This window comes from Elephantulus edwardii, unplaced genomic scaffold (assembly GCF_000299155.1).
Source record: "Elephantulus edwardii isolate Elephantulus edwardi_28Jun2011 unplaced genomic scaffold, EleEdw1.0 scaffold00006, whole genome shotgun sequence".
Classification (NCBI taxonomy): Eukaryota; Metazoa; Chordata; class Mammalia; order Macroscelidea; family Macroscelididae; genus Elephantulus; species Elephantulus edwardii.
In genome coordinates this window covers 7707684-7722501 of record NW_006399756.1, presented here as the reverse complement: position 1 = coordinate 7722501, position 14818 = coordinate 7707684, and the positions used below count along the sequence as shown (strand labels likewise).

General features: G+C 43.4%; 1 protein-coding gene across 1 annotated transcript in view; it reads right to left on the bottom strand.

Annotated features, from left to right (window-relative positions):
* Positions 1-14818, bottom strand: part of CPXM2 (carboxypeptidase X (M14 family), member 2) — a 197881-nt gene that overhangs the window by 52318 nt on the left and 130745 nt on the right. Inside the window, exon 10 of the mRNA XM_006880142.1 lies at positions 11454-11593. Coding sequence (XP_006880204.1) covers positions 11454-11593 — 140 coding nt within the window. The remainder of the gene's footprint in view (positions 1-11453; positions 11594-14818) is intronic.

Here is a 14818-nt window from a genome sequence, read left to right as displayed (position 1 = left end):
CCCTGCTCTATCTTGTGCCAATCTTATTGTCTGCCTCCAACACACCTAACCCCGTCACCCCAGTCACTGAGTCAATCCATCTCATCGATGGTCTTCCTCTCCTGCTCTGTCCCTCCATCCTCCCAAGTATGACGTCCCTCTCCAAGGACTGATCCCGCCTTGTAACATATCCAAAGTATGTCAGACGAAGCTTCAGAATCCTTGCCTCCAAGGAGCAGCCTGGCTTCACCCTCTCCAGGATGAACTTGTTTGTTCTCCCAGCCATCCATATTCAATATTCTCCTTCAGCACCACAGCTCAAAGGCATCAATTTTCCTTCTATCATCCCTAGTCATTGTCCAGCTTTTTGATGCATAGCAAGTGATTGCAAAGACCATGCCCTGCCTCAGGCGCACCTTAGTCTCCAGAATGACATTGTTGCTCTTCTGTACATTTGGATTAGATGTTGAAAATACTGATCAGACAGACTATGGACTGCCAGAAGGAAGAGCATATCTGTCTTGGAAGATCTACAGCCAAAATGCTCCTCAGAAGTGAGGTTGGTGAGACTTCTTATCTACTTTGCAGATGTTATCGAGAAGGGACCAATCTCTGGATAGGAGTATCATGTTTGGTAGGAAGTCAGTGCTAAAGATGAAAATCGAAGTGGAATGTGAGATGGATGAACACAATGGATGCAGCAAGGGGTCCAAGCACAGCGACAGTGTGATGCAGGACTCGGCTATTTCACCCAGTCACGCATAAAATGGACTTGACAGAATCCAGCAACATCTGCAAGTTTCCTTTTGTTCACTTCCCTTACAGACTCCATTATCTCTTCAGCTTCCCTCTCAACTCTTCTCCTCAACCACAATCCGGCTGCCCTCTGAGTCTTCCCTGGGCAGGTGATACTCCAGCTTTAAGTCTCCTCTCTGACCTTCAGTGAATTCCACATGCACCCTGAACCCTGATAAAACCACCACTACATCCATAAAACCCTGAAACAAGCCACTGCCCACCCTGACCAAAACGTCCTCATTTCTTGGGCCCTCCACTCTTTTCATTCATCTTCTCTATGGGCTATTTGAGCTTTCCCTGCACTAGTGGACGAACCCTTAACGTTATGTTGTGTTTCAACGCCTGTGAGGGGTTGAATTCCTGTGGGAAGCTAGTTCGCAACCTCACATCCCCTCATCTCCAAATGCAGCATATGCTCTACTATCCCCAGCGGTCAGTTGTGCAAAGGTGAAAAAGAGCTGCAATAAGCGCAGAAGAGATAAGGGATTGTCGGTGCTGGGAGGACACAGGCTGCATTTGGAGATAAAGTGGCGTGAGCCTGGGAACCCTTCTGCAGCAGGTGTTTCCTATCTTCCTCATTTTCAGCAAGCAAAGCTGTGTCATCAGCAGAATGCAGGTTGCCGATGAGTCTTCCTCAAGCCATGGTGCTGGAGAAGAGGACTGAACAAACAGGAATGTTCTGGAAGGGGTGTAGTCAGGGTGTTCCTTGGAAGTAAGGACGGCCAAGCTGTCTTTCATACTTTGGACACGTAGCCAGGTGAGGTTTTTCGTTGGAAAGGGACATCATGCTTGGAAGGACAGAGGGACAGTGAGGATAGGAAGATCCCCAATGAGATGGACTGACATTGTGACTTTAGCAGTGAGCTCTAGTATCTCAGAGATAAGGAGGACGGCACAGGATAGGGCAGGTTTAAGAACAGCTGCTCATTACTGGGTCAAATGATATTTCTATTTCTAACTTTTTGAGAAAGTGTCAAACCACCTTCCAAAGTGGCTCCACCATTTTACACTTCCACCAGCAGTGAATAAGGGCTCCAATCTCTCCACAACCTCTCCAGCATTTATTATTTGCTGCTCTGATGAGCGTAGCTATTGTGACTGGGGTGAGATGAAATCTCATATTGTTTTTACTGGCATCTCTATGATAGCTAGGGATTTTGAACAAACCAGAACTGCCATCCAAACAGATATATGTATCCCCATGTTTATTGCTATGTTATTCACAATAACAAACAAATGGAAACAACCCAAGTGTTCATCAACAAATGAATGGATAGGAAAACTATAGTATATTCATATAATGGAATACTATGCAGCACTGAAAAAAGAACTTGTAGAATATTACACAACACAGGGGACCCTGGAGGACATCACACTAAGTTAAATATCTCAGTCATAAAAAGACAAATACTGCATAGTGCCAGTGTTATAAAGCAGGTCTGACATGGGGGTGGGGTGGGAGGAGAATAGGATAAGAGTGGATAAATAATGACCATTGCATTGGAACAGATGAAGGACAGAACTGTTTAAAAGGAGTATATGACGAGATATGATATGCATGACAATAACATACAGAATAAGAGGTACATCATTGCAAAGAGGATGGGGGAGGAGGTAGGTAATTGTGCAACAATGAATATGAAATGAATATTAAAAGAAAAGCGAACTGGGGTCAGGCGAAGGGAGGGGGAGGGGGTAAAATGTGCAACAAGAAATGAATGAAAATCTTACTTCTCTAAATTCTCATTAAAATCACAATTCAAATAAAATTTTATTTAAAAAATAGGAAAAGAATGGCTGTTCATAGGGCTGCTATGAGTTGTGCTCAGTTAGATGGCACCTAACGACGACACCGCCTCGTTGCTGTTGTTGCTGTTAAGCATCACTGGATCAACCAAGATTCATAACCACTCTGTGAACAACAGGCTGAAGCCCTGCCCCATCGTGCACATGTCGTGATCTCTGCCATGCTCAAGTCCACTGTTACAGTCAAGCCATCTCTTAGAGGGAATCCCTCTCTATTTTTATCAGCACGATGTGTCTACCACCAAACGGAGCAATTACAATTCTATTCGCTCCTAACTTCAGTCGAGTCCTCTTTGCAGCTGGAATATTTTCTGCATCTTTAGATATTCAACTTTAGAGCTGATGCTCTTACTCCCTGCAGAAGCCTCAACCACCTGCACACTCGAAAGAATACAAAACCCACCTTAGTCAACCCTTTCCCATGAGCTCAGGGGACCAAGGGACCCATCTACTAAGATGAGCCCCTTTGCCAGTGTCAGCTCCACATCAGTGCCTCCTCACATATCTGCCTCATCAACTACTTCCATCCATTTGGTAGTTACTGTGTTTTTCTCTCATGGATCTACCCCTCTTGAGATATGAAAAGGTTGCCTTCCCAGGAAAAAGGGGGAATATGCCTTCCCTTGACCTTGTCTTGCTTTCAACGTTGTGGCTTCATCAATTTTGTTTTATTTACCATCGTAATTCTTATAGAACCAGGACGTGGTGGGCAGGCCTTGTATTTAAAAGGCAGTTAGGCCCCGACTAAGTCTCCCATTTGGAGGCTCATGTATAAAGCGGTGAATTCTGAAAGGTGGATTCTCTTGTTTTGGTGAGGGTCCAGGGTGGACTATTTGCCTGGGGTTTTTGTTCACAATCGGGTGTCAGCTGATTGGATTTGCTGGATTTAGCTAATGAGCTGCAGGCTGGAAGCCTGTTGGTTAGAGCCAACCAGGACGTGATGAGCTGGCCTCGACCGTTGGGCTGCTGGTGTTAATTATAGTTGAGATGAACATTCTCATAAACGGTGCATCAATGGTCTGTCCATTTGCTGTCCTGAAGTAACTTGGGGTTGCTGTGATGCTGAATGCTGCACCACTGGTGTGTCAAATGCCATAATGGTTACCCACCCTGGACAGTGTTTGGTGGAGCTCCCAGCTTGAGACGGGCTTGGAAGCAGGAGTGGCATCCACTTCCTCAACAACATAGCCCTGGAAACTCCATGAATGTAGAGAAATGACGGTAGTTACAGAACAAAGTTCAGGTCTTTTGTTCATAGGGTCGTTATGAGTCATGCTCAACTCGACAGCACTTAACAACAATAACAACAGCAACAACAAAATGTTTATACAAGCCATGTTCAGAATCCCTGATAAAAATTTCCGCTGTCAAACACAACCCAGACTCCCTAAGGCTGAAAATGAGTGATTCAGCTCTGTATTTTCAGGCTCACCTCCAGGGTCCATTCCTCTTCCTCCAATTAGCCCAACTACTTTTAAAATGCAGCCAACTAGTCCCACTGTCCTTAGTCATCCATCAGATTGCTGCCTCACTTTGAGGACAAATCTACAGACTCTCAAGAGATAATGAGAATTGTTCTGTTTATCAAACAATTAAAATTTTAAAAGCGTGTGGTTATTTTAAATCACCAGTATTTCTTTCGAGTCATTAGAAGCATCTGTTCACCTCAAACAGGATAATTAACTTTTGAATCATCACACTGATTATAATTATAACACTCAGAGACCTAATATACTTTCTGACATCAGGGAAATAAAAGATTGCTTTTGATGGGTATACTAAAATTTCACTAAATTGCAATGCCGTGAGAAGGATGATTTATATTGGTGCAAAGTTATTCAATATCCTTACAACAATTAAGTTTTACTACTTTCAAATAGCATAAGTTACTTGAAAAATCATTAAAACAATATTAGATTTTATCTTCAACTCAGTTATCAACCAGTTGTGAGACTTTGGCTGAGTGTCACAGGTTCTGAGTCATCTCTCCATTTGCATTTCAGACCCCATAACTACTGTCCTGTCTCTGTCCCAGATCAGGGAGCACACTGCAGAATTCTAACGCATCTTCAATATACTGGGTGCTTCCACTTGACTGAAACCGCCCTGTAGGAAGCAGCATGTGTCGCTCTACCTTGGATTCCTAGATGTTGCTGTCAGGTGCCATCGAGTTGACTGTGGCTCCAGAAACAACAGATCTGAACCCTGACGGCTCCTTCTCCAGCCTCACGATGTCTATATAATATACTGGAGCCCATTGATACAGTCTCTGTGCCAAACCATCTCATGGAGAGTCCTCTGCCTTTCCCAGCACGGTGTCGTTATCTAAGGACTGTCCCCTCCTGACGACAGGCCCAAAGTATATGAGACAACTTTTCACCTATTTTATATTTAAAAAACAAACAAACAAACAAAACACTGCCAAGTTTAACAGGACAGAAAACAATAAATGTTGGAGACAATGTGGAGAGATTGGAACTCTTATACACTGTTGGTGGAATTATAAAATGGTACAACCACTCTGAAAGACATTTTCGTCTTTCCAAAAAAAAAAAAAAGCTGAACATATAAATTCCCTATGACCCAGCTATTGCACTACTAGGAACATATCCCAAGGAAATTAGAACTAAGACACAAATGGAGATTTGGACATCAATGTACAATAGCAGCATTATTCACAATTGCAAGAACATGGAAATAGCTCAAATGTCCAACCACAGTAGAAAGGATCGAGAAATTGTGGTACATACACATGATGGAATACTACACAGCAATCAGGGGCACAATTTCAAAAATACTGTGTAACTTGGGAGAGACTGGAGAGCATTATGTTGAGTGAACTAGCTCAGTCTCATAAGGACAAATACTGCATAAAACCAAATTGGAAAAATAGAGGATAACTAGCAAAACGTGTATGGGGGCCCAAGCGGGGAAGGAGTGGGAACAGCGGAGTGAGGGTAGGAAGAAGGTGAATCACAGAGTTGCACAATTTGGTGGATGGAGGGAGGGGGTAAAGGAAATGGGAAAGATTCAGTGGGGACCTGAAAAGACAGGATAATAGTGGGCATAGCTCAATGACAATTAATTTTATAAAATACAATGTATGGGAATGATTGTATGAAACTCAGTATGAATGAAGTGTGAAACACATTATATATGAATTTTGTATGCAAACCAATATAAAATAAAACATTTTAAAAAAAACTAATTCCCTTTGAGTTGGATCAACTCATAGCTGACCCTCCACTGGGCTTCAGAGGCTACAAACTGCTTGGGAGAAGAGTGTTCATCTTTCTCGTATAGTCTCTGGTGGACTCGAATGGCTGGAAAAGCACCATCTTTGAGTTAACAGCGCAACTCTGTGTGAATTGTGTCATCATAGCTCCTTGGTTACTATGCTGCTATTACGTACTGTCAAGTCAGAACCAACCCACAGCTGAGTCTCCAGTGGGTTTTCCGAGGCAATAAATCACATGGGAGGAAACTACCCATTTTCTCCATGGAGCAGCTGGTGGATTTGAACCATGTGCCTTCAGTTGACAGCACAACTCCTTACTACTAGGCCACCAGAGCTCCCTTAGTTAGTATTTAGTTGGTTGTGTGCTGTCAAGTTGGGATCAAACCACAGCTGACCTTCCAGTGGAGTTTTAGAGGCAGTAAATCGTACAGGAGGAGACTGCCCATCTTTCTCCCACAGAGCAGCTGGTGGATTGGATCCACAGGCCTTTGGGATTGCAGAACAGCTTCTTACCACTAGGCCATCAGAGCTCTCCATTTTAGTTTGTTGTTGTTAAGTGCCATTGAGTCATAGATGGCTCATAGCAACCCTATGAACCAAAGACCTGGACACCTGCATAACTTTCATCCTTTCTCCAGGTTCATAGGGTTTCCAGAGGCAAGCTATTACGGAAGTGGATCCCACTCCTGCTTCCAAGCTTGTTTTAATTAGGGAGCTCCACCAAACACTGTCCACCATGGGTGACCACTATCGCAGTTGACACATCAGTGTTAAAGTGTTTGGTTTCACAGCAACCACGAGTTACCTCTGTACAGCAAATGGACAGACCAGGGCTATACAACCTAGAAGAATGTTTGACCAAAACACAAAAACAGGCCGGAGGGCCACGGATCAAAGTCACCCACCTTTGGCTTGGTAGCATCACTTTCTGTCCACTAGGTCAACTGATCTTCTTCTATGCTCCGTTTAGTATAGATGTTCAATACCAGTCAGATTATTGCATTGATAGACACATCTAGAGATAATTAAGTCCTAAGATGGCCCATGGTGGGCAGGGAGGGATAAAGGGATAGAATCGAGGAACTGAAAGACAGTGAAATACTCTGCATGATGCTGCCATCGTGCAAAGATGACAGTACGCCTTTGTGAAACCCTACTGACAGAGTGAATCTGAGAGTGAACTAGACCTTAGTTAATAGTAATGTAACAATATTTGCTTATCAATTGTTAACTACTAGAAGGGAGCTCTGGTGGCCTAATGATAAGAAGCTATGCTGCAATCTCAAAGGCACATGGTTCGAATCCATCAGCTGCTCCATGGGAGAAGAATGGGCTCTCTCCTCTCACGCGATTAATTGCTCCTGAAAACCCACTGGACGGTCAGCTGTACGTCAGTTTCCACGTGACAGTTCACAACAATATCACACAACAGCAAGTCTTAACAATAGGAGAGACGGGGTACAGGAGAAGCAGGGGTTTAGAAGAGCTCTCACTTCTTTCTGAGTAATTTTTCCTATAAAACGAAAATGATTCTAAAAATAAATAAAAGACATTAAAGAAGAAAAGCAGTTGAGAAATAAATAAGACTATGGGTGTTCATTTAAAAATATCCAACTCTGAAAGTCCTCCAAGTTAAAAGCATTTAAAAGGTATCCTTAGATAAATATTTAACTCTAATCACTAGTAAAGTGCCCCTACATCCAACAACCAGACAGAAGGCATTTATAAACCGTGACATGCATTCGCGGCTACCCTTCTGCAATGCTGGACGTTATGCGGCTGATGTTTCAAATGCCAGCAGGTCACTCCCGGCGGGGGGTAGGGGGGGGAGGTTTCAGTGGCTCCTCCGGACAAAGCAAAACTCAAACCCACTTCAATTCCAACTCGTGAGTTTCTGAGACTGTAAATCGGAACAGGAGCCAACTACCTCATCTGTCGCCAATGGAGTAGCTGGTAGATTTGAACCAGCAACCATTGAGTTAGCAGCCCAAAGCATAGCTAACACACTAGACCACCAAAACTAAGACAGACTGAGTGGGGGAAAATCTGGAAATCTACCTCTGAAATTGTTGTTGTTGTTGTTATGTGCCATCGAGTTGCCTGCCACTCACAGCAACCCTATGAACAAGAGCCCTAAACCCTGCTCTATCCTGTGCCAAGCTCACTGTCTCTGACATACCCACCCCCATTACCCCAGTCACTGAATCAATCCACCTCATCGAGGGCCTTCCCCTCCTGCGCTGTCCTTCCACCCTCCCAAGCATGATGTCTCTCTCCAAGGACTGGTCCCTCCTTGCAACATGTCCAAAGTATGTCAGGTGAAGCTTCAGAATCCTTGCCTCCAAAGAGCAGCCCGGTTTCACCCTCTCCAGGATGAACCTGTTCGTTTTCTTAGCAGTCCATGGTATATTCAATACTCTTCTCCAGCACCACAGCTCAAAGGCATCAATTCTCCTTCTATCCTCCAGCTCTCTGATGCATAGCAAATGATTGCAAAGAAAATGGCCAGTGTCAGGCGCACTTAGCCAATGAAAATGCTCTGACTCACAGCAGAACTTAGTCCAATATGGTGCTGGGAGATGAGCCTCTAATGTTGGAAAACAGCACATGACAGTGAGAGTTCAACCATGCATGTCGTCAGACAGATGGGTCAGGACCTGTCGACACTTCACTCCGTTAAGCACAATGTTGTCCAGTGTGCCAAGTGCACGGGAGCAAGACAAACAGCAACTCCTGTGAACGTGTTTCCTGGTCAGTGCCTCCTGCATCACTTATGCCTCCAGGGAAAAGAGCGCAGGTACCAAAATACATTCTTCTCTGGTTTCCTCTTCGGTCCCTTGTGGAGACAATGCCATTCCGTGAAGTAAGCCAAAGCAAAACTCAGCCGATTTTTTTTTAATTGTTTCTGAAGAATCATTTGTCTTAAAATAAATGTAGATTAAAAAAGAACTGATTCTTAAAAGTAAACCTGATCCCTGGTCTTCAATTTTAGTTGTCTTTGCTCTAGGTTAAGATAAGCAAAGATATTATCCAACTGCAATTTTGTGCTCACCCATAACGCTCTTGTGTTTCTAGTTGAAATGGAAAGTGATGGCATGTCCATCCCAGCTTTCCTTCCTAGTCCAATAACCAGCTGACACAGACCTGGGGGTCTCCAGGTAAGTGACCAGACAGGAAGTTACTATCTGAGCAGTGGGGGGAAGGGGGGGAGGTCCGTGTTCCCATCCCAACAGATCATCTCAAACAGGGCATTCTTTGTAATTTTCCATTTTTCTTGAGCAATTCTACTTTTCTTTCCCAAAGGCTTGCCTTTCAGAAAGTATCTAAGCAGTGAAAACAGTTGCCATACTAGTAAGTCATGGTAAGGCATCCCCCAGAACAGAAACTGACCCTTCTGAACACATTTATAAGCACTGCTGAAAAGCTAAGTGGAAAAATGCTGCAGAGAAAACAGCACAAATACACAACCAGAGTACTGTCAAGCTGCGTCCATTACTCTACAGTCTGGAAATTTAGTTGAAGAAATTCACAGGAAGGAGAAAAGCCATGAAAATGCCTCTTTGCAATATCGCCTGTGACTGCAGAGATTTCTATGGTAATAGGTGCAAAACCGAGGAAATTAGGGTCTATTAAAAATGATCGTTACGCAGTTTAAGCAGCAGCATGAAAAATGCTACAGCTAGATTTTAAGTTAAAAATAAAACACAATGGTATAAGTAATGTGATTATAAATGCAAAAAAAACCCCACTCTACTTGCATAAGGGTAATGGAATGACAGATCATGTTTTTAAAAGGTTCTCAGATGTCATCACAATAAATAAATTCTGAGGCAAACAAATGATGAGTCATTGGCGCACAAATGTCACCAAGTAATAAGTCTTCTCAGCAGTGACAATGTCAGGTAATTAAGTGCAAACCCCAAGGCTACATTCACTTCTTTTATCCCTTTACCCCCGTTTTTTTATTAATTCTGATTTTTCCAGAGTTTAAATTACTCAGTAAATGATAGAGTTTCCCTTGGCTGCAATAGGTAAATGGTAAACCTTGAAAGAGTCCAAGATCTGGAATTGGAGAAAATTGTCTAGAAGGGAGGCAGGGTCTCAAAGTGCCTTCGCTGCCCAGCGCAGTGACCACGAGTTCCATAACTCTGGCTTCTCAGTGTGGAAGATGCTGAAGGGACTTCCCAGTTTCTGGTTTACATGAATAAAATGCCCAGGATCCTGCTGACCCACTTTTAGCTCCACATAGCCCCTAGTGTCTGCATGCTTTCTGTCCACCTGGCCGGAGCCATATGAAGATCCCATGGAGGTAGCCCTGGGCTGGCCGAGGCATTTTCAGCAGATGACTGCCCCTCTCAGGAACGCTATGAATTATTACAACTTATGAATAATAATAATAATAATAATACAGCTCTGGGTCGTTCTCTAGCTGCAGATGGCATCACCCTTCTTCAGTTCCCTTTTCTATTATTGTTGTTATGTGCCGTCAAGTTGGAACTCCAGCGGGTTTTCAGAAGCATTTAATTTCACAGCAGGACATTGCCCATTTCTCTCCTGCAAAGAACTTGATGGATTTGAACCATATATCTTTGGGTTGCCAGGGCAACTCCTTACGACTAGAGGTCAGCAGAGCTCACTAGACTCTTTCTTCGTGGGTTCTTTATTTGAGTAGTTGGTTAGAGTTTCCATCCTTCCTCGGAATCTGGAAGAGTCCTGTTCTAGACCCCAGGACATGGCTGGAACCCGCTCACTTGCCCAAATCCTTGTCTATTACTTGCCACTTGTGCAGACTTCATCCTCTCGGGGTCTATCAGTTAACCAGTCAGCACACCCACTATTTCACCAAGAAATAAGGATCCAGGATGGCAGCTACCTGTCCACCCTGCATTGCTCTCACTGCCCACTGGTCTACTTTGTTTAACCTCTCTAGCGGATACTCTTCTCTATTCCTGTACAACCTGAGGGCTCTATCCTAGGGAAGGCACCTGCCAAGTGAACTGGCAACTTCAAGTCCAGCGATGGGAAAGTCTGCTGTTAGGGACCTCTCTAAGGTACTCAGGAGCAACAGTGTCTTTCTGGAGACTAAGGTGCGCCTGATACAGGCCATGGTCTTTGCAATCGCTTGTTATGCATCAGAGAGTTGGACAATGACTAGGGAGGACAGAAGGAGATGGATGCTTTTGAGCTGTGGTGCTGGAGAAGAGTACTGAATGTACCATGGACTGCCAGGAAAACAAACAGATTCATCTTGGAGAGGATTAAACCAAGCTACTCCTTGGAGGCAAGGATTCTGGGGCTTCGTCTGACATACTTTGGACATGTTGCCAGGAGGGACGGGTCCTTGGAGAGGGACAACATGCTTGGGAGGGTGGAGGGACAGTGCAGGAGGGGAAAACCCTCTATGAGATGTACTGATTTGGTGACTGGGGTAATCAGGATGGGTGTGTCAGAGGCGGTGCAGTTGGCACAGGATAGAGCAGGGTTTAGAGCTGTTGTGCATAGGGTCGCTATGAGTCGCAAACGACTCGACGGCACATAACAACAACAACATTCCCTATTACCAGTTACCTCTCTACAACATTTTTGCCTCTATTTACAGGGTCTAGACTAGTGCATGCCCGCCCACACTTACAGCCAGAGTGAATTTCTTCCCTGCGTGATGACACCAGTGAACTTGGTCAGCCTCCTGGCGTCCACTTCAATCCACTGGTGGAGGTCATTGCGTCCTGCACACCACGCCCCATCGTAGAAGTCATTTTCGTTAATACCTGCCTGGAAAGAAGATAAGGATGTTGTTTAGAAAGGCCCCAAAAAGGAAAAAAAATGAAGACAAATCATTCCATGAGCCACAGTGGAGGGAAAGCAGGTGAAAAGAATAAGATGATTTAAAAAAAAAAAAATCTATGTGGCCAGAAGTCTTCATTCTAAATCAAAAAAGAGAATTGATTGGTATTAACAATTTGTGAATGTTTCCGTATGATGTGTCCTGTTCTTGCCCAGTGTGAAAGATGGAATTTAATGAGTTTTCTTATTACTCATTCACCCAACAGATATGTATTAAGTGTCTCCTACGTACCAGCCCACACACGCCAGGTGCTGAGCTCCGAGGTGAACTGCTCCCTCTCAGAGTCCCAGCATCCAGGCAGGAAGACAGACGTGGAAAGAGATGAAATGCAACACAATCAGGCACGTGCTATTTCGGGGACATGAGCAAACTGCTCGGGGGCATTTAAGGAAAGCATGACTAACTTGGCCTAACTGGAGAGACAATGGTCAGAAAACCCCAAGGCAGAGGTTACATGTCAGCTCTGCGTTGAAGGGTATGTTTATCTACTATATATTTAATAATTAGGTTTTATGTCACGTAATATGCTAGCTGTCAGTTATTGCTACTACTCAAAGCTTCTTTATGATACAATTTTTTTCTTTTTTTATTAATTTTAATGACAGTTTACAGAGACTTGGGATTTTCAGTCATTCATTGTTACACTTTTCTCTCTGCCCACCGACCCCCCCCAAATCACTCTTCTCCTTAAAAAGAAAAACTCTTTCACTGTTATGTAATCCTTCCCCTCAAGTTCACTCCACTATGCAGCCTTCATTCTGGACTTCTGTAATGACAAGAATACCCATTCATATGTCCCTTTCAAACACATCTCTCCCTCACCTGTTTCAACGCAATATACATCATTCCTTCCCTCCTTTTCTGTCTTCCCTCAACCCTGATGTCAGTCCCATTTAAAAATCTGAATTTAGGTGATGTTCTGGAATCTTCTCTTTTTTCATTCTCAATTGAAAGAGAACTCTGTGAGCTAAGAACAAAATCTGAAGATAGGTGAAGCTTCCTGGTTCACTAAGACCAACTCTGCATTAATCTTACTTTCTTGTGTCTATTTCACCAGATTTTAATCAAATAAGAAAAGGGCTGGTGAATATGCTAAAGGAAGAAAAACAGGACAAGTGCCCTTCTCAAACTCTGAGCACTTGCTGCTCAAGTTCCAAGAACAGTCTTACTTGTAATAGACAACAAGGATATGAGACAGAGTCTAGCCATCGATGATGACAACTTGGTCAAGAGTTCCATGTTATTAGATGCCATCAAGAGATCCCACACATCCCAGAATGCAACACGACCGCGTCCCTTACCCTCTTAACAGTCCTTGCTCCTCTGGAGCCCACTGTAGCAGTCACTGTGCCAACCCACCTCATTCAGGTTCTTTTTTCTGAGTCTCTATTTTACCAAGGACACTCTTTTCCAGGGATCTGTCCAGGGGTTCCATAATGGAGCCCTACTCACCAATGCACCAGCTGCCAGGCCCCCTTGGACATGGCCAAACCTCACTGTGCCCTCAACTCACTTCTGAATTAATCTTTTTTATTATTATTAAATTTTATTAATTTAAATGAACATTTACAGATATTTTGGGTTTCCATTCATTCATTGTTGCACTATTTTCTCTACCCTCCCCCCCAATTTGTTCCTCTTTTTTTCCTCCCCCTTGAAAGTCTGTTTTAATTGTCCCATTGCCACAGTGCTTGTCAAAGCCAGTTCTGATTAATCTCCTTTGTCAGTGTGTCCTTTGCCATTCCCCATCACTCCCCCTGAGAGAGACTTCACTCTGAATCATAAGGAAAAGGGGATGGCGTATTCACCTCTGCCTTGCATGCGGACTTCCGAGCTGTAAAACAACCCAGTGGTAAATGGAATTTGGTCCAGGACTTAAGAACAGTAAATTACATAGTTGAGTCTCTACACCTTGTGGTTCCTAACCTTTATACTATAATAGACAAAGTGCTAGTCAATAGGCCTTTTATTTTATGAACTACCTTCCCTCTGTAACTTGATTTGTGCCACTATTAGAACCTCTAATTGGAAGATTATTGCTTTTTAATTTTTGACTCATGTACTTTTAACTTGTTAAATTTGTGTCTTCTAGGCTGCAACACTTCCATGATACATCTTCAAGGATATGAACGTGTATGGCTAAGCACAATTGATAACAGTGCATCTAAATTCCAAAATCAATCTCCACAATAGTCTACGTGTTTCCTATTGCCAAAGGGGCCCTTTAGAGTAGTGAGAGAAGATCTTCACCCTGAAATCTTCAGCGTCCCTTTTCAGCAGGAAGTAGCTAAGTGAATTAATCTTGAAGGAACTTTGAGACCAAATGTCAGGATACTAATGCAGTCTTCTAAAAAGCACGCCCACCTCCATGAATGTGGAGAATGAATCTCTCTACTAGTAAGTCCTCTCGAAAACTCAAGTTCTTCATTGGCTAAAGAGTCTGTGTCTGGATGGCATTGGAGGTGTCTGTAATAAAGATCTAAGCTGCAAGGAACCTTTTAGAATCATAAAATAAACATTAACTTTTGTGAATGTGTATTTCTAACCCTTCATTATTCTGGTGTGTTTGTGTTAGTCTAATTCTTAAAAAGTGATAGTGACGGTCTATGAAATGTGGCATCACATTTCCCAAGTCTGCCAGACAATAAGGCAATCACTATTATAATCTTAAAACTGTAATTACAGGGGAGCTCTGGTGGCCTAGTGGCAAGAAGCTGCACTGCAATCCCAGAGATAAACAGTTCGAATCCACCAGATGCTCTGCCGGAGAAGGAGGAGCAATATCCTCCTGTACCAGTCAGATCTGATTTGACGGTACACACACACAAAATAATAATAAAGAAAAAAGTTAAAAAAAAAACACTGTAATTACACAGCCATTCCCTTTCTTCATTTAAAAACAGTTACCCTCTTAACGATGTTTGTTGTTGTGTGCTGTCCAGTGGGAACCAACTCATAGTTGACTCTCCAGTGGGTTTTCAGGAGGAGACCGTTCACTCCTCTCGTGTGGAGCAGCTGGTGGATTTGAACTGCTTGCCTTTGAGATTGTAGTGCCACTTCTTACCATTAGGCCACCAGGGCCCCTTTCCTAATGTTAGACCTGAAACCTATCAATGACCTATGGTATTCTTCTTCTGGAAACTGCAATACAT